General features: G+C 37.0%; 1 protein-coding gene across 1 annotated transcript in view; it reads right to left on the bottom strand.

Annotated features, from left to right (window-relative positions):
- The window catches only part of TRPM6 (transient receptor potential cation channel subfamily M member 6), a 92,824-nt gene that overhangs the window by 34,987 nt on the left and 36,160 nt on the right, over window positions 1-21,677 (bottom strand). Inside the window, exons 16-26 of the mRNA XM_072404141.1 lie at window positions 20,935-21,215; window positions 16,716-16,944; window positions 16,444-16,599; window positions 15,397-15,534; window positions 13,494-13,622; window positions 11,058-11,309; window positions 10,289-10,463; window positions 7,695-7,809; window positions 5,494-5,693; window positions 2,606-2,738; window positions 809-1,896 (exon numbers count right to left, since the gene is read on the bottom strand). Coding sequence (XP_072260242.1) covers window positions 809-1,896; window positions 2,606-2,738; window positions 5,494-5,693; window positions 7,695-7,809; window positions 10,289-10,463; window positions 11,058-11,309; window positions 13,494-13,622; window positions 15,397-15,534; window positions 16,444-16,599; window positions 16,716-16,944; window positions 20,935-21,215 — 2,896 coding nt within the window. The remainder of the gene's footprint in view (window positions 1-808; window positions 1,897-2,605; window positions 2,739-5,493; window positions 5,694-7,694; window positions 7,810-10,288; window positions 10,464-11,057; window positions 11,310-13,493; window positions 13,623-15,396; window positions 15,535-16,443; window positions 16,600-16,715; window positions 16,945-20,934; window positions 21,216-21,677) is intronic.

Genomic DNA, 21,677 nt, shown 5'->3' with positions numbered 1-21,677 from the left:
GCAAAAAGCTAATAACGTTGAAAAAAATAATTCCAGGTTTGCTGGATCAGCCAGCTTCATTGATGAAAGTGTATCCTTTCAAGCCTTAGACATTTTTAATAGATCAGACCCATTAACATGAACCTATTGGACAGCTGAAAACTGTCAGAAGAAGGGGCCCTGTTCAGTGCTGGAAGCTGCCATTGCCTAATTTGCTCCATGGTAAAGTGCCCTGTCCTGTTATCACAGTCATAATAATATCCCTGGAAATAACCCTAGGGCTTGTAGTTTGTAAACAAAAAAAAAACATGACTAAAGCCGAATACGTGCAATAATACTTGTTGGAAATGATCTTTCATGATCCTTTCTAACGACTAGCACTGCATGATACATGAACGAGGGCTGTACATACAGCTCCATTCTGCTCTATGGAGAGGGGAGGGGGGAGCACGACAGAGCAGCATCCTGCTGCGCGCTCTCCCTCTTCCCTTGCATTGGGATTGTTAGTCGTCCATCGTCAGTGGATCCGCCAGGACGGTCATTCGGACGATAGATGTCTCGCGCTGTACACCAGATTCTCGCCCGATACCGGCCCTGAGCCGATTATCGAGCGAGAAGCGTTGGACGTGTGTACGTAGCTTAAGACTGCCACCATTTTATTGTGCACAGGTTCTGTATTAATTCATAAAAAGTACATAAATTTTAAAATTTACCGAAATATCCTCAGTTTCTTAGATTACCCAGAAAGGTTTCCCCCTGAAGAGAATTACTATTGCTATCAATGACAGCAAGTACCTTTTTTTCTGATAGGGTTTATTTTTTTAATCACCTTTTATTATAGTTGCCTTCTTTTCTTTTTTATCCTTGTGCTTTCTAAAACTTGACTTCGGAAAATTCCAGCTCATATGTAGGGGGCTGATCCAGAATGATGTGCTCTGTTCTGGACTGTCAACATTTAAAATAGCTTTATCAGAGTAATCAGAAGATAACTGTGTTTCAATGTGCAGTTCTTTACGGTCAAAGTTATTCACACACTGGCAATCTTTAAAATGATTGGGATGAATGCAAAGCTGCTGACTCTTTCCACCATTAAATACTCCAATTTCACCTTCCTCTGAAAATGCCCAGTTCACAAAACCTCCCATAGGTTCATCAATGTTACATCCTGGAGACTGTTCAACTTTGATATTTGCAGATCCCTCATCTGAAGTGTTTTCATTTGCTAAATCTTCCTGGAACTTGTTTATATCTATCATTGAAAGTTTTAAGTCTTCCTGTATTGATTGTCTGCTGTCCAGCTCTTTATCCTCTTGTTCATGTGCATACTGGATAACATTTGTGATGGAAGCAGAATCTTCAGTTTCTGGATCTTTGGGAAATGTTTCAAGTTTTTCTGTAACTGCAAAGCTCAAAACAGGCTCATCAAAGAAAGGGGAGCCCACTGGACTTGAAGGAACAAGAAGAAAATTTCCATACTGAGGCGCTGACTTACTTTCTGATGATACTCCCGAAGTTACAGTGTCGCTCTCTGTCTCATGTTCTTCCATCTTATGGTCATCAAAATGAGGGAATCTCTGTTCAGTGGGGCAGTTACACTCAGATGGCATTTGGCTTTTTGCCAATGTCTTTAAAAGTGATGGTGGCATACTGTAATAATTATATTTTTTGTTGTGCTGTAAATACGATTCATTACTCCAACTATGTGGTATCTTTTTATAGGAGAGAATTTTTTGCTCTTTTATTAGTGCATCTTTCACTTGCAGAGAGTCCACGGCTGAGATGACTTTTAATGTATCTACTGTTAAAGCAGAAAGATCTTGTAGGTGCCCCAACTGACTGTCCAATGAAATCAAGGAGTCCTTCATACAGAACACTTTCTCACCCATCTCCTTAAGTTGTAAAAACATTTCTTCAGTTCTATGAGGAAAGAAAAAATAATTAACTGCCCTTGTCTTTGCATTATTATTATTAAAACTCTTTTTACCTTCTACCTACTACTACATGCTCAAAGGTTTTCCTAAAGCTCTTTGTTTTATTAGGATAATATTTTGGAGTGGTAGATAAGATGATTGGTAAAGGTTAAAATCCCTGTCTAGTTTTCATTGCTGTCTGTGCAGCAGTAGCCACTGTTGCTGGGACTGGATGTGGGAAAATATAAAATTTGGAGTTGTTACCCAAACAGAGGAGGTTAAATCTTCAAAATGATGAGGAATAAAGATATAATGTCAGCTAGGTGGGTTTTTTGTCACTTTATGAAGAATTGCTCTCACTTCTACAGGATAGGATGTAAAGGAAAATTTCTCCAATGGGACACAAAAAAAAGTTTAACCACTTCCTACTTAATCAGGTTTAAAACTAAATTAAACAGTTTTTGATTTATTTAGGATTTAAAAAAGCAATAGAAAATAGGTTATTATAAATATTCAAACTAAAGGGTAAATATTCCAGTGTTGGCTTGTCTTTTCCAATCACCCAGAGAGTTTCTTTCAGTTTTACACATGTAACCCAAGTAAAGGCCATACAGACAGACAACTTGTGAGATCCTATAATGAACTGGGAACCAGAGATTCCACAGACTACATTTTTAGTTTCAGTTACAGTATTTCTGTAAAAGTTTCTTTTTTACCTTTCAGTTGTAGCACGAATCCTCTCACTGTCACTTGAGTGCAGACTTTCATTTTTCTCATGAAAATATGTCTCTACACATTTCTCCTCAAAGTCATGGAGTTTTCTCAAGTCGTCATCACTCAAGTAAAGCTCTATCAATACATGCAGAAGAACTGATTATTCACAAATACATACAGCTCACTGTAAAACAAGATTAAATATCTTATATTTTGTATTTTGGAACTGACCATGCTGATCTATATTTATTTGTCTTACTCCTACATACACACACTATTATTATTATTATCATCAATACTATGGGTTGCAAATGGTATACGAACAATGAAACACAGGAGGAGAGAACCCTGTCCAAAAGAGCTTGCAATCTAAGAGGAGGGGGGATATGGAATGGTGGGTAAGTAGTAAGGGTTTAAGAGACAGAAGACGGATAGCCGAGTTTAAAAAGATAGGTTTTAAGGGCTCTTTCAAATATGAAGAAAGTAAAAGCAAGATAAATAGGACAAGGAAGAGAGTTCCAGAGAGTCGGGGTAGCTGTAGACATAGAAAAATCCTGGGGCTGTGCATGTGACGAGGTTATGAGCGAAGAGATCATCAAATCAAGGAACCAGAAGTGGTAATCCTTTTATCTTCTTCCTTTTATCAAAAGGACAGTTGAAAAAGAGATATAGTTATAACTTTATCACAAAGTACAGATGGTAAAGGTTCACAACAAAAACGTACATGAAACGATGATAAGCGCAAAACATTTTGCTAGCTATTTGCTAGCTACCAAAAACTATGCAATGCAATATCTACCTGATCGTGTTTTGGTAACATGTAAACCCAGCTTTAAGAACAATGCATTTACATCTATAGTTAATGGCCAATCACATCCAACAGTTTTAGGTAAAGCATTTATGAATAAGAACAAAGAAAGACATAATTGTTTCAATTATTGTCTTCCAAACTGCTTTTCCAATCCAGGGTAGTTGAAAAAAAAATGCTACAAACTAATAAACCCTGGCTTTTCAATTAGGAGGATCAGGTTTTATTTTATTATTTATTTATTATTTTATATATTTATATCTATATTATATAATATTTATTATTTTATTTTCATCAACCACTTGCAGGAATAATATATTTTTGCCACATGGTGGCACCAGAGCTCTATCTCGCTCACAAAGAAAACCCATAAAAAGGACATTTTAGTATGTAAGACTCTGTTTGATAGTTTAACAACAGTGTGAGTCCCAGTGGTATATTAACAGTGATTCTCTGAATGTCCACATTGTACAATAATGTCAGCAAGGAGCTGGATTTAATTAGGCAGTTTAAAAGGATGAAAACAGAGCTGAACTGTGAGCTGCAAGTGTGTTAATCACAGGGAAAATACTGTTTTTATACAGCTCACTACAGACAAATCAAGCCATAAAGCCTTGTAATATAGAGCCTGTGATTAAACACAGCAGGCCACTGGTTGACTCTACATTTTATGCTGGCTGTTTAACCTATAACTTGTTGTCCATCAGACCAGTATGGTCATTTGAGTTAATAGAGCCGCAATAAAGGAAAGTGTGCAGCCGAGAATGAAAAGATTTAGTGGCAGACATCACAGGAAATATCCGAAAACAGTAATCAGGAATTCTGCAATGAATTTACAAGTGCTAACAGCTGATAGGAAACATTTGCAGCAGAAAAATGGCAGCACCCTCTGTTATTGAGAGTGCTATGATGTATATTACTTTTTTTTTCCTGCATATAAGAATAACTGCATACTACTGCTTCTGTTGATTCTAACACACAAAGTTTGTTAGTTTAGTTTTTAGATTGTTGGAAATTTCCAGTTTAGGTGCTATCACGTAGAGCAGGGGTCAGCAAACCTTTTTGGCTACTAGGCCATTTTAGGAGATCAAGAAGGCACACTAGGCTGGACTCTCTCTCGAGTCCCACGCTGATGGCTCCGCCCCCCACTAGGAACGCCCCTGGAGCGAAACCCCTTTCCTCTGCAATGCACACAGAGGAGAGGGAATGTCCCCTTACCCGGCGGCAGAAGTGTTAACACCGGCTGCGGTAAATAGGGAAGGGAGGTATAACAAGGAGGCTCAAGAGCCGCATGTGGCTCAGGAGCCGCAGGTTGCCGGACAGGATTAGGCCGGTGGGAAGGGGAATGTCTGGGAAGAATGTCTCGGTGGGAAGAATGTCTCTTACATTGCTGGCCAGTAGGAAGAATGTCTCCCTTACAGATGCTGGTGCAAGTTCACCTGACCTAGGAGCCACATATTCGATGTTTATAGACCCCCTAGCACCCCCTGGAGGAACCCTAGCTTCCACAGAACACTAGTTGAGAAACATTGCCATCATTTTATCTGAATAATTCATTTATACTCCATCAGACTGGAAAATATTAACATGTTAAATATAAATAGAAGACATTTATATGCACCATATCTATGCTGTGTATTGAAAAAAAAAATAATTTTAAAATGCCTCTCAATCAGAAAAAATATATTTATTACTATATAAGCCTCATACATTAACATTTCCTTTCATATAGTAGACTTCTTTTAGTTGAATTTTCAAACTCCTAACATATGGTGTCATGCCAAACTGATGCTTATTTATCTTCAAGTCTAAAAGAAGGACTTGGTTGTGTAAACATTAGTATGTGCAGGAGGAAGATATGTCAAACTCAGCCATCTATCCTGCATAGTGTGTAAATCCCATATACCGATGACATACTTTTGACCTGTGCAGGAGAGCTAGCTGGTTTGCTCAATCTATTCTCTATACTTCTATGCAGGAAGGAAAAAATGGACCATTCTGCCCTATCAGTGTTTGTGAATATTATTTGGGAAAATTAAATTATGTAAGCTTAAGCTAAAAATAAGCAAATTATCTACTTACTCAGTCCAAAGTCTCCTTCGTCTTGGTCATTTTCACTGCGAGAGCGACGATGGCAAAGATGGTTAATAAGTAAATAAATATGGCTCAGGAAGATGAGTGGAGGAGGTAACCAAGGCTTCTCGTGATATGCCATGATGTATCGATAGCGGTTATATTTCCACAGCTTGTGGGAGATGCTTTTCATCTCCAGATACACATTGCTAAAAAAAAAATAAAATAACAGATACAAGTAATTATCTTTATATTTTTTGACATTTTTGCTTTCTCTAGAAAATGAAACCTACTTTACTAAGATATAATTAATAATGTAAAGAAGAAAACAATTACGCATAAAGCAGACACACTAACAAAAAATTAAACTAGCAAAAAAAAAAAAAGGGATTACGGGTCCTTAAAGAAAATATTTGCTGAGAGAAGCAAGTAGAATGTTGTAGATGTCTTAACACCCTAGTTATCTGGCTGTGAAGCTGATTATCTACTTTCAAATGTTTACACTTCCTTAAGCTGTCTTAAGCTACATACACACTTCCAATTATTATCGTTGGAAAACGAACGACGAACGTTCATGCACGATATATATGAACGATCGTATAGCACCGATCCTGCACATAGAGTTAACGACACGATCGTTCGTAGATATTGTACACATAATAGATACGATCGTTTGAGCGATAGAGGAACTATGTGCACGACAGGAAAGTGAACGGACGTTCGTTCATCACGCATGCTCTGAACATGGACGATCAACGAACGACCGTACACACGAACGATGTTCAACGATCGTCGCCCAATCCGATCCGTCGGTCCGGTCGTTCGTTTCCAGCGACTTTCCTCGTTCGTCGGCGTCGTTGGTTACTTTTTTACGAACGATTTTTTGCCCAATCGATCGTTCGTCGTTCGATTGGAACGATAAAAATTGGAAGTGTGTACGCACCTTTACACTTGTCAATGACTTGTAAGAGGTATGAATATTCAAAATTTATTTCAACTTAATTTGCAGCATGCTTAATGTAAGCCATTGATTTAAAAAGCAATTGAATTAAAAAGGCTAGAATTTTCAGGTAGATCTACAAACGCAGTCTATGTATTTTCCTGATCACATGTTCATTAAGGATGGCTGTTATAACTTTACATTACAACAACTGGAGTAATGCAAGGTAAAGGTCCACCTTGTATTATCCAGGCTGTCCGGGGACAAAACAAAGAAAAAGTCACAAAAGTGATTGCTGTGGTCTTAACAGTGATCTCTGCAAAGATTAATACACAGATAACTACACATCCCTGCATTGTGGCCAATTACAAACATTAGTGGGCTTTTGATAGCAATGATGCTACAATAGGTGGATTTCAATACCATATTGTTACTAGGTAACGGTATGAAATTGGCCATTTACTAACATTTTTGGAAATGCAGGTATAACTAAAAGCTGAACTCTAAGCAAACAACATAACTTAATATAATATACTTATATACAAGCTACATAAAAGCCTGTCAATGGTTTTTGTTTCTGTTATATATCCCAAAGAGTTACACAGTTTAAGGGGAAAAGAACACCAGTTTGAATATACATAGAAATAGTTAATGGTGAACAGATATGTATTTACAGTTCATGAGGACATAGGCCCTGATTTATTAAAGCTCTCCAAGGCTTTTATTAGTGAAGCTGAGTGATCAAACCTGGAATGGATTTCTTAAAATTGATTTGATATTTGTTTTTATTAGTGAAGCTGAGTGATCAAACCTGGAATGGATTTCTTAAAATTGATTTGATATTTGTTAGCAAATGTTTTCAATCCTCGACCAGATCCATTCCAGATTTGCTGGATCACCCAGCTTCACTGATGAAAGTGTATCCTCTCCAGTCATAGAGAGCTTTAATAAATTAAGGTCATAGTGAACCTACTCCCTGAATAGGGTATAATAAAGAAAGTGTTTGAAATAACTACAAGTAGCTTTTCATTCTCCCTAGAACATGGGTTATTCCTTCTCATAACACAAAAGTTTCAATGGCATATCTAAAAAGGTATCCTACCCCTCATCTACCAATTGCCACCAGAATGCGATTTTACATAACAGTGATCATTTCATAGGGTGGAAAAAATATGTCTCCTAGAATAAATCAAATGTTATGAAGCTGAACATAAACAAAAAGATGAGCTAGAATTGTACCCAATTTATTTTTTGGTCTTTCTGTACCTACTTAAAAAAGGCAATTAGCAGATTGACCATGATGATGTACTGTATGAAAAGGTAGACAGCCTGAAGAAATGGCGTGATGAATGAACCAGGTGGACAGTCCGGATCTTCTTCACAAGCTTGAATGAAAAAATACAACCATTTTATTTTAAAAAAACATGACAATTATGACAGCCTTCTGATAGCCATCCTGTCTAACAGAATAAAAATATTGTAACTTAACTTTAGTAGAAAGACTATGAGCCTGATTTATTAGAGCTCTCCAAGCCTGGAGAGGATACACTATCATCATACACTATCATCAGTAAAGCTGGGTGATCCAGCAAACCTGGTCCAAGACTAAAATGATTTGCTAACAAAAAACAAATAACTGTGAAGAAATCCATTCCAGGTTTCCTGGATCACCCAGCTTCACTGCCGAAAGTGTATCCTCTTTAGCTTTGGAGAGCTTTATGAAATAAGGCCCTATGTTTTGGAAGAAAGAGTATACATGGGTCTAATTTATTATTTAAAAAAATGCATTATTAGAAAAATGTGAAAAAAAAAATTGTGACTAGAGGTTAAGCAACAAGCAGCTCTCACAAAGCTATTTTCTCTTAGCTAACCTCTCCAAACTCTTACTTTGTTTCTCCTATTGGCTTGAGAATTATGAATCTAACGCCCTCTAGGTATTTGAAGTTTACCTCTGCCAAGACTATTGACATTAAAATATTTCCAAATTCTTAGCAAGCTGGAACTAAGCATTTATACAAGTCACTGACCTCTGTAGCTGTTGGTGCTGTGAAAAATTAATCTTTAAATTCACAACAGAGGCATTGAAATTATGGCTCAAAGCCTCTTAGGGTCACTTTAGGTTTGTGATATTGTTACAGGTGAGAAAATGTATTTTTATTAGCAGAAAAGTTCATTTGTGCTTATCTCAAGCAAAAATCTACCTAATGTGTGTGCAGATGTTCCCTGATGTGGCAGAGGAGGTTGGAGGGTAACAAGCAATTTTTCTGTTATTTCTACTGCTGTGTTCCAGCGATTTTTCCCCCCAACACCCTACCATCTCCAGGAACAGCAATCATCCATCTGGAATGATCACTAACAATTATGTTATGTGATAAAAAGTAAAAGTCTGTAACTAGCATGATTCTCTAAAGTTGCATAATCACTATCAGACTACCCACTTTTGGTACTTTATTGGATGGTATTGATAGGTGGGCTACAAGGAGTACAGCAACTTATTTTACATGTATGAATATTGGTTCACTAGTAGAACAGTTATGAGTTAGGCAGGGTATTTATCACAATAAATCTCAGTATTGTTATGAAAATGTAATGAACGTTAATTTCTCTGGAGTTTTAAACATTTGTCAAAGCCATTTTTCTATTATTAAAAAAAGTAAAATGTAAATAGAGTGTCAAGAAAACCAAAGAGAAACAGTTATAAGTTATTTAAAATCCAGATCTCACACTCCTCAAATGGATCTTGCTTTTCATTGCTCACATATTTTTCAATAGTTTTTATTACTAAAGTAAGTAATTTTGTCAAACATAATTATTATTACCTTATACAAAATACCAGAATTATTACCTTATACCAGAAAAGAGTCATATTAAAGTTGTTCCTTTTCTCCCCAGTCTCTGCCTGACCTGCCCCCTTTATATGTTGGTATTTAGTTCTTTGGATCCTGAATGCTCACATAACATGTGTGTGGTACCACAGCTACCTAAGGATAACTACACATTTTTTTCAGGAATAAAAGAAAATTGTTCCAAGGAGGGGGAGGGGGGATAATCAATGGTTAATTAGGTAAACCTATGTGAAGTCTCTATGTCCCCTGAGGTAGCCAATTTTGTGCGAAACGCACTGGGGGAAGAGACAATAATTTGCAGATCCAGTATAAACTCAGTATGCAACATACCAATATGGTTTTATCACTTTTAATTGTCTGTAACAATCTTTGTTACTACACCATCATGCAATCTGAGCTACCTGTTTTTATGTATATAAATATACTAAGCTTATTGGTTTTAACTGCTATTGCTAAATACATTAAAAAAGCCTACTTTAACCCACCCCTTTTCCCAATTTTGATAATAGTCATTAGTCAAGTTTTTTTATGAAGTGGAAGGGTGCTATACTATGTTAGCCATTAATGCAGAAAGTTTGGAGTCCAAGTGAAACCGTTTAATGGCTACCATAAATATTTTAAGATGCACGCTTTTCAGGATGCTTATATCCCTTCTTTAGGCGTTATATTGTAGAGGATTGAGGTAATCCATAAAGAAAAAGGTGATGCCCTTCTGCTATGAATTTATCACAAATATTTTTAGGCACACACTTTGGTGCTTTCTAAAAGAACAGAACCTGTGCTCAGTACCTAGTCAAGTGTGAGGGTTTGTGCTTTGGCACAATTGGTTGATTGAAGTAAACTTCATCTTTATTAATTTAGCCTAGTGAACAGCCTTCACAGCTTTGGAAAATAAAGTACTTTGTGTTCTTACATTCATACATCTGATATTTCTAGTGAAGATCCTAAATAAAGTGAACAAATATGCGTGTCTCATACTTTGCTGTATACTACATTAGTATTTGTTTTACAACCTTACCATCTATTTCTGAGGCATAGACTTCACCAAACATCATCCAATATGGCTGAAATACAATATCTCGAGCAAGAGTCCAGGAAGGCGGCTCTGATGGGGAAAGAATTGCTTTTCTTGCTACTCCAAAAGCCAGCAGCACAATGGCCATAATAATCACAATGCCAAACATATTTGAAGTCTAAATACAAAAAAGTAAAATAAATATTAGCATAAGCAGTATTGTAAGTGTACATAAGGGGGTGCATACTTTACAAAATACAGAAATATGCTGACTAATTTAAATTATGAGAATGCAAACAAAAAGAGTGCAGCAAAAAGAGTAGTAAAACTCCTTAAAGCACTTAAAAAGCAAATCCTAGGTACAAGCAGATTCCATCTGGGCTCAGGCCACAACTTGGTGTTAAATATCCTAATACAGTAATGCCAGAGGATGCAGAGTGACATGCTTTATGAAAAGTGCTATAGGGTTGACAGCTTCAGACCCCCAGGGCTATGCCTATGCATTTATTAAAAAAAAATATCTTCTTTGACGCTAAAAAATGTTTGCAAGTGCCACAAAGCAACTGCAAGATTCATACTTTATAGTTCCACATGTTTTGGGCAGGTTTACAAATCAAGATCTACACTAATAAGAAAGTTACTCCCCAAATTACTTCAAATACCTGCACTTTTTTATGTCACTTTGCAGGATAAAACATACCTAAAACTAATTTTATAGCTCACACATCACACTTATCACATATGTTACTTGCTTTATTTATTTAAACCTTACCATCTTCCCAATCATAGTTATGTAGGGTCCAGCCTGCTGGTTTACTGCAAAGAAATCTAGAAGTTGTGTGTACCAAAATATGATGTCCAGAGAGTAGATAATCCTTCCTGCAGTTTGGAGAGGTGGGTCAACCCAGCGCAACGCAAAGCCAATTACAAATAAAATAATTGCAATGGAATCGGTCAGATTCCAGTATTCATGAAGCCACACTTTGATCTTCTGACTGAATTTTCCAGGTTCAGACATAAACACCTAAAGAAAAGAAGGTTAACAAGAACTCCTTTAAATACCACAGTGTTCCAGTTGTATAACATAAAGACTAAAGTATAAATGTCACAAAAAACATTTATGTGTATGTCCAGCCAAAATATAGCTTTTGGATAAAAAAAGGTCAGAACCTCTGTTCTGTTTTACTGCTATGGGGATCTAATAAAGAGATTTACCTACTTTAAAGTCATAGTGGTAACTGTTCACCATACAGGAGGAGAAAATCTGCAACAGGGGCCCAGAGAAGAAAAAAAAAAAACTGAAAGGGGTTTCAGACTCCCCCTACTATAAAACAGTTTCTTTATACAGTCACAAATTTCGGAAGGACATACACTCATGTTGTGAAATAGAAAAGTTTCGGCATATTCAGAAATAGTTTTTTTTAACCATTTCCATGTTGCACTTTGAAACAATTAGTGGCTTTCAAACAAAGAAAAAAGTACATTTGTATACAGTCATGTATGCTTACAAATAAAGGTCATGTATTTGAACAAATGGCACATAATATTGATATGGTGTATAAATGCTCATACTCTTAATTGAAATAAGAATTGGATGTTTCAGATTAGGTGCCATTAGTAATTCCTTATGGATTATACAGGTATAACCTGTTTTATTAAAACCCCCAAATACTGTTTTTCTAATTGCTATTAGTGTGTATGGTATCATCATATCAAGTTAAAAAGAAAAGCTCTCTAAAACCTTCAGAAAAAAGGTTGTGCATGCTTATGATCTGGTAAGAGACGAAAAAGATCACCAAATAATTTGAATTCAACCAATCCACTATAAGGAAAATAATCTGCAATTTGCATAGAATTTAAATGGCTTCTAGAGATTAGACCTAGATGCTGGAGAAAATGTAGCTTGCTTTCTTTGCAAATATCCTTTGAAAAAGCAATGTAATTGATAAAAATTGGGATACAATGCTGTTGATTGAGTCATCTGGCTTATCAGGAATGAGATTATATTTTTTTTTTATCAGTGAAGCTAACATATCTGGGGCAATAAGGATCATCTGATATTCTCATTCTGTTTGTTTCAGATTGAAACTGTAGATACCAATGGTTGACGTAAACCTTTATTGTAAACTATGCACATATCCAAAGTTGCATCTGAGTTCAATGAATAGTATTGGGATCCCTTAGTGGCCTCTGTCACCTTTTTTTGCAGTTGAAAGTATTGCTTTTATGATTTACTGATGGGGAAATGATTAGCCTAATAAAGTTATGAACTATTATGTTCCCGCACGTATCATTGGAGCCCATTAAAGCTGTTCCTTGTTTGGAAAATAGAAATGTTCAGAAAGCTGAGAAAATCACTTCAAATTACACCCTCTCTTTTAAATTCAATCAACTTCAAATAACATATTAGCACATAATTTACACCCTCTTTCACTACTATGCAGACATAATGTCACATTCATTTGCTAGAGAAACAAACTGACTGAGAAAGCTTTGTAAACATGTATTAGCCCTAGGGGATAGTTTAATAAGTTTAACATGTACACAAGGCTGGGCACCTGCAAGGTTTCAAACATGTCCTGCATAATAATATAAAGAACAATTCTGTGTGGGATCCTAGTGATAAGAATGTAACACACATATGTTCTGCAGTAACAGCTCTTACCAATTACCTGATAGCATCTAAATTGAACACCTTTGCAAAATTATTCTACCACATTTCAGAGCCTGATTGCAGAGTAGGTGACGAGAAAAATAAGAAAGTCTATACAAAGAGAACCACTTGCAAAAATGTCTGTTTTCAAACCACTGAGCACTGAGTAGTCCTTATCATGCTTCATTGTCTAGCTACAGTGTATTATATCAATAGGTCTCCGAGAGCAGGATGCTGGTTGGGAAGGGCACAAAAGACATACTTAACAGAACTATAAAAGGTAATATGGCTACAATTCAAATAGAATCACATAAACCACTTCAATAAACGGTATATGCAAAAATTAAAAAATACTGCTCCCCAACTTTTTGATATGTTTTATTGATGTCCATAAAAGGCTTTGATTCCTGGCACTAATGCCCCAAGTGTTTCCTATCTTAATCCTTAATGATAAAGTATTTCACATGAACTATTTTTGTAAATGATTTCCCATATACGGTCAAATATATACTTTGTAATACCTTTTTATATTTTAAGGTTTTTTTAACAACTTACCTCCCGAACCTTTTCAATAGCATTGGTAAACATGTAAATAATGACCAGCCACTCCTGTACACTTGGTACTGGCTCCATCTTAACTAACACTACATATGTAAAAAGCATGAGGAAAAGCAGGTATGCCATCTGCAATTAAAAAAGCCAAGGGTATCATTAGAGATTACATTACATGTTAGTTCTTATCTCATATCTAACAAAATAGAAATATGATTTCATACAGTATATGAAATATGTGATTGGGGTTGATTTACTATACTGTATATATTGTATACTATTGTATTTAAAATCAATAGAAACAATATAATATTTTCTGTTTGAATATTCTAAATGGGATGAAACTTTAATTACTTTAAACATCTAATTATATACAAGGGGAAAAATAATTTTTTACTTTTATGTTTTTTTTTAAGACTTCCTTGCATGTGACTGAGTATTCTTTGCAAAGTAGCTTTTCACCCTATTCACGACAATAGGTGAATTATCCTTTGCAAGTTTATATTTCACCATGATAAGTTAACGGCCCATTATTTCAATCAATGGGCCTGATTTATTAAATCTCCAAGATACACTTTCATCAGTGAAACTAGGTGATCCAAGAAACTTGGAATGGATTTGGTCCAGGATTGAAAACATTCCATGTTTGCTGGATTACTAAGGTTCCCCCTGTGCACTTGAAAGTCTCTCTGTTTCTGTTATGTTGATTCCATTGTGTGGGAATAGCACTTTTACTAAATTCCTTTAAGGGTAGAAGCACTGAGAGTCTCAAATTCCCATGATTATTATTATTTTTATTATTATTAATTAACAATATTTATTTAGCGCCTCTTAGATTGTAAGCTCTTTTGGGCAGGGTCCTCTCCTCCTGTGTCACTGTCTGTATCTGTCTGTTGTTTGCAACCCCTATTTACAGAGATGTGTAACATTTGTACAGAGATGCGTAATATGTTTGCGCTAAATAAAAACTGTCTAATAATAAGATAAAAACATTACAATACAATTACGCAGCGCTGTACATTAAATAGGGGTCACAAATGACATGAAGAGATTTATTGAAATTAAGAATCTGACACTGGTACTGATGACTATTTATCAATTACACATTGATATGATTATATATAACTCACACAAAACACTAGTAAAAGCATAAAGTACACTTTTGGACAAAATCATTTTACTAAATGAATATGGAATGTAATTATTATTAAATAATTATTTGTTCTTGTTTTAAGCTTTGAGCTGTCGTGATCTATAATTCTGTAATTACTTTTTAATGATAAGTTTAGCATATTATATTTCTTTAGCCGTTTAACTAATACAAAAATGTTTAACTATCAACAACATTCACAAGTATTTCAATTCTACAAGGCCCAATGTGTAATTCTACTTGCAAACAATGCTGGTCTATAAAAGAGCTAAAGGTATGAAATCCAGTGTTCTCCCTAGCCCTTTTTAGCCAGACGCACTATGCAGCACTTTTCAGTAACCACCCTTCTGTTTTTGGTTGGTTACTGAAGAGCTAGGTCACAATACAGGGGGTGCCACTCGCCTACAGCTTCTTCCCATCCAAATTAAAAAAAATTTGGGTTTGAACACTGGAAATGTTTAGTGGCTAAATATAAACGCTATGGGCTTTATTTATAATACAATGAATCAGACATTCTCTTCCCTTGTGGGAATCTTCCAGGTCTATGTGTTTCAATGACAGTAATTAATTCCCACCAGGGAATGTTTGAGGAAATGTCAGATTCCCTGTTTTATAAATAGAGCCCAATCAATATTGAATTATGGTTGCAATTCACTTTTATCAGCTCTGTATGTTTCATATCTAAAAGAAAAATATTAACTTAAACAAAACCATTAACTGCTTATTTGCTTTATTTTGCAAAACACAAAAACTTACAGTGTGGAACCAAAACTTGACAATAGGTGCCCGATAGAACTCACAGATTTTCCTGGTTACTGGAAGGTTTCCTTGTGTGCATAAACCTTTCTCATCTTCATTTGAATTCTTTGATCCTTTTTCTGCATCAAAATGTTGCTAATAAAAAATAACAGGGCAAGTTACCTAAAGCCATTTTTCATTTAATTACATCTATCTAGTTAGGATTATAACTATCCTAAATAATGCAAAACATTAAAACAACATTATTATATGCTAGTTTTAGTTTGGTGATCCAGCAATTCCTGAACAGGATTTTATAAAAATCATTTGATATTAGTTGGCAAGGATGTTCAATCCTAGACTAGAGTTATTCCAGGTTTGTTGCATCACCCAGAATATCCCATGACAGGCACAATGAGTAGGGTGGACACCAGAAGAATGACATTGAATCCTATGAACAGAAGAGAGGAGGCTTGGATGCCCAGCTCAGTGTACAATTTCAGTATATGATAACATAACTGAACTTAAGTTCATGTAATCTAAACAGCCCAAAGTTCCAAACTTGAAAGCAGACTAGGTAAAGAGGTCCACGCTGGCAAGAAAACTTGTAGATGCCAATGGTAAGTATAGCTTTGCCTTAAAGAGTTACTATATTGAGAAATTTCACAAACCTCATATTATATATTGTAAGTACTACAAAAAATATAGACAGCAAACTCTCGTACGTTATAATGTGAACATCTTCACCTCGACTGAATGCACAAATCTGGAAATACCCAACACCTTATATGCACATACTTGGCCCAACCTTGCTGCTCAGCAAACTTTGGTGAATCTTTTACGCTTCAAGCATCCACCAAGGAAGATAAACATTATTTTGTAAGTAACCACAAGGTGGTGCCAGTTTACATAGAAAGTCACTACTTTGTTTATCAAATCATTGTATAAGGTATTTTTGTTCAATGCATTTACAACTGGAGTGCATTTCACTAACAGCTCTGAAAAAACATTTTTGTTTGTATCAAATATCGATATACAATTTTTATTATGAAAAATGATACTCACCGCTATCTGTTCTAGCTTCATATTTTGTGTGGGAACATCTACATAGAACCTGGAAAACTGATGGAAATCCTGTGACTGAGGCACATGGGACATTTCTGCCTTGGTTTTAAACTCCAACATCAAGATACATGGTGGTAAAAGAATCCCTAAAATGACCTTATAACAGGATTTTAATACAGAGTCAGATTCATGACAGGTATGATGTATTTTTTAAGAAAACTAAAAGAACAAAAAAATTACAACAACAAAGTAGAAACTTTTTTGGTTGTCACCTTCAGCCAAGAGTTCTTCCTCATTTTTAGACATCCCATCCACATATCTGTGAGCAGCATTTGTGTACAGGTGTGAGACACAAAAGGCCTCAGTGCAGATGACACGGCTAGTTTCAGGCAGGTAGAGTTGCTCCAGTTTTTAAGTTCATATGTTAGAAGTTTCATTGCCATTTGTTCATTAAGTTTGAAGGCTTTTTCAAGAAGGTCCAAAGCCAACTGGCCAAATTGTCTAGGGGAAAAAAGTATAATAAATATTACATTTAATTAATGGATATCAGAATTGTCATATCAACATTAGCAATGTTATACTTATTATTACACAGTATTTATATAGCACCAACATTTTACACAGCACAAAGTCCATAGTCATGTCACAGGCTATCCCTTGCAATCTAATGTCCCTACCATATGTACTTAACACAGGAGGGGTCAATTAACCTAACTGCATGTTTTTGAAATGTGGGAGGAAACTGGAGTACGTGGAGAAATCCAAAGTTTAAGACTATAAGCTTGGATGATGGTCTGGCTGGGCCACTTAGATATGATGTGAGCGGAGCGAGTAACCTTTTCAAGGTCTATCCAGCATGAAAAAAGGGAATCAACCCTTCTGAAAAAAGCAGTGGATAAGAAATAGTCTCTTACAGCCTAAATACATCTAGCCAAGAAAATTTTGGAGGGAAATTTCATTTAAGTGAACTGGAGTCAGGCAGAAGGAAAACCTGGTTAAGGTGAAAGTTTCCCCTTGGCAAACACACTTCTGTCATTGTACAATACCAGAAGATGTTTCTTGTAGAATAGAGTTAGGTTCTATCATGGGCCAGGTTAGACACATACATTTACAGGGATGATGGCTAAATAAAAAACAACTTTGTAGGTAAAGGGAGTATTGGATGGGGAAGCTACATGACATACTTTGTGAGCCTGATTTATCAAAGCTCTCCAAGGCTGGAGAGGATACACTTCCAGCAGTGAACCTGGTAATCAAACCTGGAATTGGTTTCTTAAAAGTAATTTGCTGTTTGTTAGCAAATGTTTTCAATCCTGGACCAGATCCTTTCCAGGTTTGCTGGATTACCCAGGTTCACTGCTGGCTGAAAGTGTATCTTCTCCAGTCTTGGAAAGCTTTGATAAATCAGGCCCTATGTCTTAAAAAATTTTTTTTCAAAAGTCTTTGTTAAAGGACCCAAAGGCCAAACACTAGACCAAACCCAGCTGCAGGACAGAATTTGTCCCATGAGCAAACTTTTTGGGTATAAAGATTTATCCTGAATGAAGTATGCCCAACAATTCCAATTGTGGAACTTGCAGCAAACAGCCTTCCTAGTTCTGAGCATCAAAGATTCAATGACACAGATATGCCACTATCTCCTAAAACCTGAGCTTTAACAGTCAAGGCATGGCTTGAGACTGTACATGGAGAGTCAACCAGGAATCTTACCATGTTGGAAAACAACATATGCTTAGGCTAGTCAAGAGAAATAAGGATGACCAGAATGCTCTCCATCTTGATCCTGCAGAGCAGAGGAACAAGGAGTTTTGAGTTAAGAAAGGCATAAACTAGGGCAGCGGTCGCAGTCAGCAGCCAGCCGGATCAGGAGAAGGACCCTGCTCGGGGGTGCACCGGCCAGAGCCGCCAGAGCCCCAGTGGGCGGGTTCTGGCATCAATACGTCATTATGGGGGAAGTTTCTTACCTTTTGAGTGACACCCAGCTCCCCATGCATGGGTGGTCTGGATTCCGTGCTTTTAGTGGTCTGTAGGCCTGAAAAGATTGGGGACCACTGAACTAGGGTGTACTGCTGTGTACTTTTGTTTATAGAGATAAGCCCTTGCAGTTTGTTGTTGGCCTAGGAGCTTCACATCCAGCTTACTGCACAAGTCGTGGAACATTTTGGAACAGGTAAAGACAGGTTTTAATCTACCTGTCTTACAATGGTGAGGCTTCTGGCCCTGACGGCTGAATGATACCAACACTAGGGATGAGCGAGTTTTTGAAACTCGATTTCGCAGCGAATTCAGCCGATTACTGAAATTGTAAGAGAGAATGGCCAGTGTAAATTAGATCGAGCTCAAATTAAAAAAAAAACGATTGCGGGCTGCGCTGATCAATAAATGCAGCACCGGCTGCATTAATTGATCCGCTCAGTTTGCGATCCCCAGCACTAGAGGGTTAATGGGTTACTAGTTTCCCCATTCAAAACCTCTAGTGCTCTCTGACTGGCTAAGGAAAGCTTTCCTCAGCCAATCAGGGAGCACTAGAGGTTTTGAATGGGGATACTTGTCCCCATTTAACCTCTAGTGCCAGGTATCGTAAACAGGATTCCCAGAGCTGCAAGAATCATTGCACCCCGAGAATCCACTGCGATCCCGGGGCACTAGAGGTTAATTAACCTCTAGTGCCCGGGGATCGCAATGGAACTGCAGTGGAAATCTCAACACAGTTTCCTTATTGAGAGTTCTTCTGCAGTTCCACAGAGATCCCCAGGCACTAGAGGTTAATTAACCTCTAGTGCATGGGGATCTTCTCAATGAGTGCAGCTGTGCCTGCATTCATTGAGAACAGTGTGCGGTCCCCGGGGCACTAAAGGTTAATTAACCTCTAGTGCTGGGGATCTTCTCAATGAATGCAACCACGGCTGCATTCATTGAGAACAGTGTGCAAACAGTGTGCAAACCCCGGGGCACTAGTTAATTACCTCTAGTGCCCCGGGGATCGCAAACAGAAGGATTCCCAGTTCTGTGAATCCACTCTGAATCCTCCTGTTATAATATCCTTGATCTTCCAATGGTTTTGCGAAACTGGTTCGGTGAAATTTTCAAGGAAATTTTTGCAACAATGCCAGAGGCATTCTCGCTCATCCCTAACCAACACCATGGCATGGTCTAATAACCTGACCTAAAGTTTATTTTTGCAGAAACAGCCATATTGCCCCTAAGTTAAAAAATGTTGTTAGGGAGACAAGACTCCTCCAATGACCAAATGTACTGGCAGGGTTGCCAGGACTCCACTGCAGCCCGCATGGCTGGCTTCAATCATTAGGATTCTCCAGAATATGGAATGGAAGGAAGACCCTGATTGCAAGAATTCCATTAATTATCCACCAAGTCATTTTCCATCAGAGTCTGCGCCAACTGTTCCAATGGGGATGCAATGTAAGCACAGAAAGACTAAAATTGAGACCAGAACCTTGGTGACCACTCAAGGTTCAGATGATAGGCTACCAGAGATGGACAGGAATTGATGGTGAAGGGGCCTCAAAGAAAAATATAGGATATGTTAATACAATAGAAAGTATGTTAATACACTTAGTTGATGATCGGAGAAAACAAAATGAGTCCTTACTGAAGTAAGGTAGTAATAAATTTGATAGATTCCATAGGAAACAAATAGATTCTAGGTTTCAAATAAAGACACACAGAGCTTTGAGATAAAAGATGGACTGGTTGCCCTTTTGGGTTTAGAAATGGTGAACAGGTTGGGAAATCCTTGAAACCATTCTGCCACAGAAACTAGGGCAAAAACAACCTGGTAAAGAAGACCCAAGAAGATTGGTGGATTGGATTGGAGATCCAAATATCTGTGACACAAGGCAGGAAGGCTAAAGATGAGAAACCATGAAGGGGGAAGGGAAGGAAAACTGAGTTTGCCGATCTTGGTGCATGTTGTCCAAGAATCTTTAAGGGTTACCAAACATCTCTCCAGTAGGAGTGTTCCTTCATGTAAAGGATGGCTTAAGTGAAGATTTAGCAGATTTTTAGTGCCAGACCTTACAAGTGGACTGGAAACCTGTTTTGGCTTGAGGATTTTGAGAGAGTAGAGAAATGAAAGTGACATTTCTTAACAGTGAGAAAGGTAGAGACTTTGCAATGCTCCCAAGGTCCAAGGTTTCCAGAATATCTCTGAAACGTTCAATCTAGCAAGTGTACCCAAAACTGAACAGCAAAAATCAGAAAGACAAGCTCTAACAGGCATGTAGAATTTGTCCTAATTCAGCAAAATAAATAAAGTGAAATCAAAATAATATTAGCAAAAAAAATAGGTTAGTTTAACAGAACTGGAAAAAAAAGGTCTATCTGTCTAGGGCAGTAGCAAAAATCTCCAGCATGCTGGTAGTAGTTGACACCCTACAAAGAAAGAGAAAGAGAATATCTGGCAGGTAACAAAGAATCCTAGTCCCACTTGCACACATGCAAACAAGTCGGCAAACATGCAGCCCATACTTAGAGTATTTCTTTAATTCATCTGACGTGTCATCCACCATATTGCTCTGCTTTGCCTCATGAGCCATTGCCCGGTATAGTTTACATGCAATTACTGCCTTCACCATGGCCTCTTCCCCAAGTTGCCAGAAGAACATGGCCATTTTCTGCCTCTTCATTAGAACTGCCCAAACCAACAGGTCATTGTAGGGATATACAAATCCACCTATTTCATTTTCTTCAGGAGAGGTTAGCTCATCTTTCAGTCTCTTCTTTGATTTTTGGGTACCAGTGGTCTTCTCCTTTTAAGACATTTCATAGATTAGACACAATACAATTTAAGATCAATATACAAGGACATAACATAAAACACATGTAGGTGACAAACCTGCATATTGGAAAAGTACAAACAATGACAAAGATGAAGATGACCCTGCACAATAGATCTTGCAATGTTTAACATCTATGCTGTGATCAAAAGATTACAAAAAGTACTCACGGTACAGGAAATGACTAGACTACATATACATAGATAAATGTGTTAGAGAAAACATAAAATGAACAAAACTGTTTTGCTAAGCAAATTAAAATGTACATTTTTTGTTTTTCAACACCTGAACTCAGCCCTTAATTTGAGACCAACCCATTAAATCTAGCTCCCAAACTTCAGCCTCAGCCCTAAATCTTATCATAACCATTAACTCTTATCATTTTGCACTAAAATACATCACATCAAAAATGGCAAATAAAATTTTACACCAAAT

This window comes from Pyxicephalus adspersus, chromosome 3, assembly GCF_032062135.1.
Source record: "Pyxicephalus adspersus chromosome 3, UCB_Pads_2.0, whole genome shotgun sequence".
In the NCBI taxonomy this organism is placed as follows: Eukaryota; Metazoa; Chordata; class Amphibia; order Anura; family Pyxicephalidae; genus Pyxicephalus; species Pyxicephalus adspersus.
This window is presented reverse-complemented; position numbering and strand designations above follow the sequence as displayed.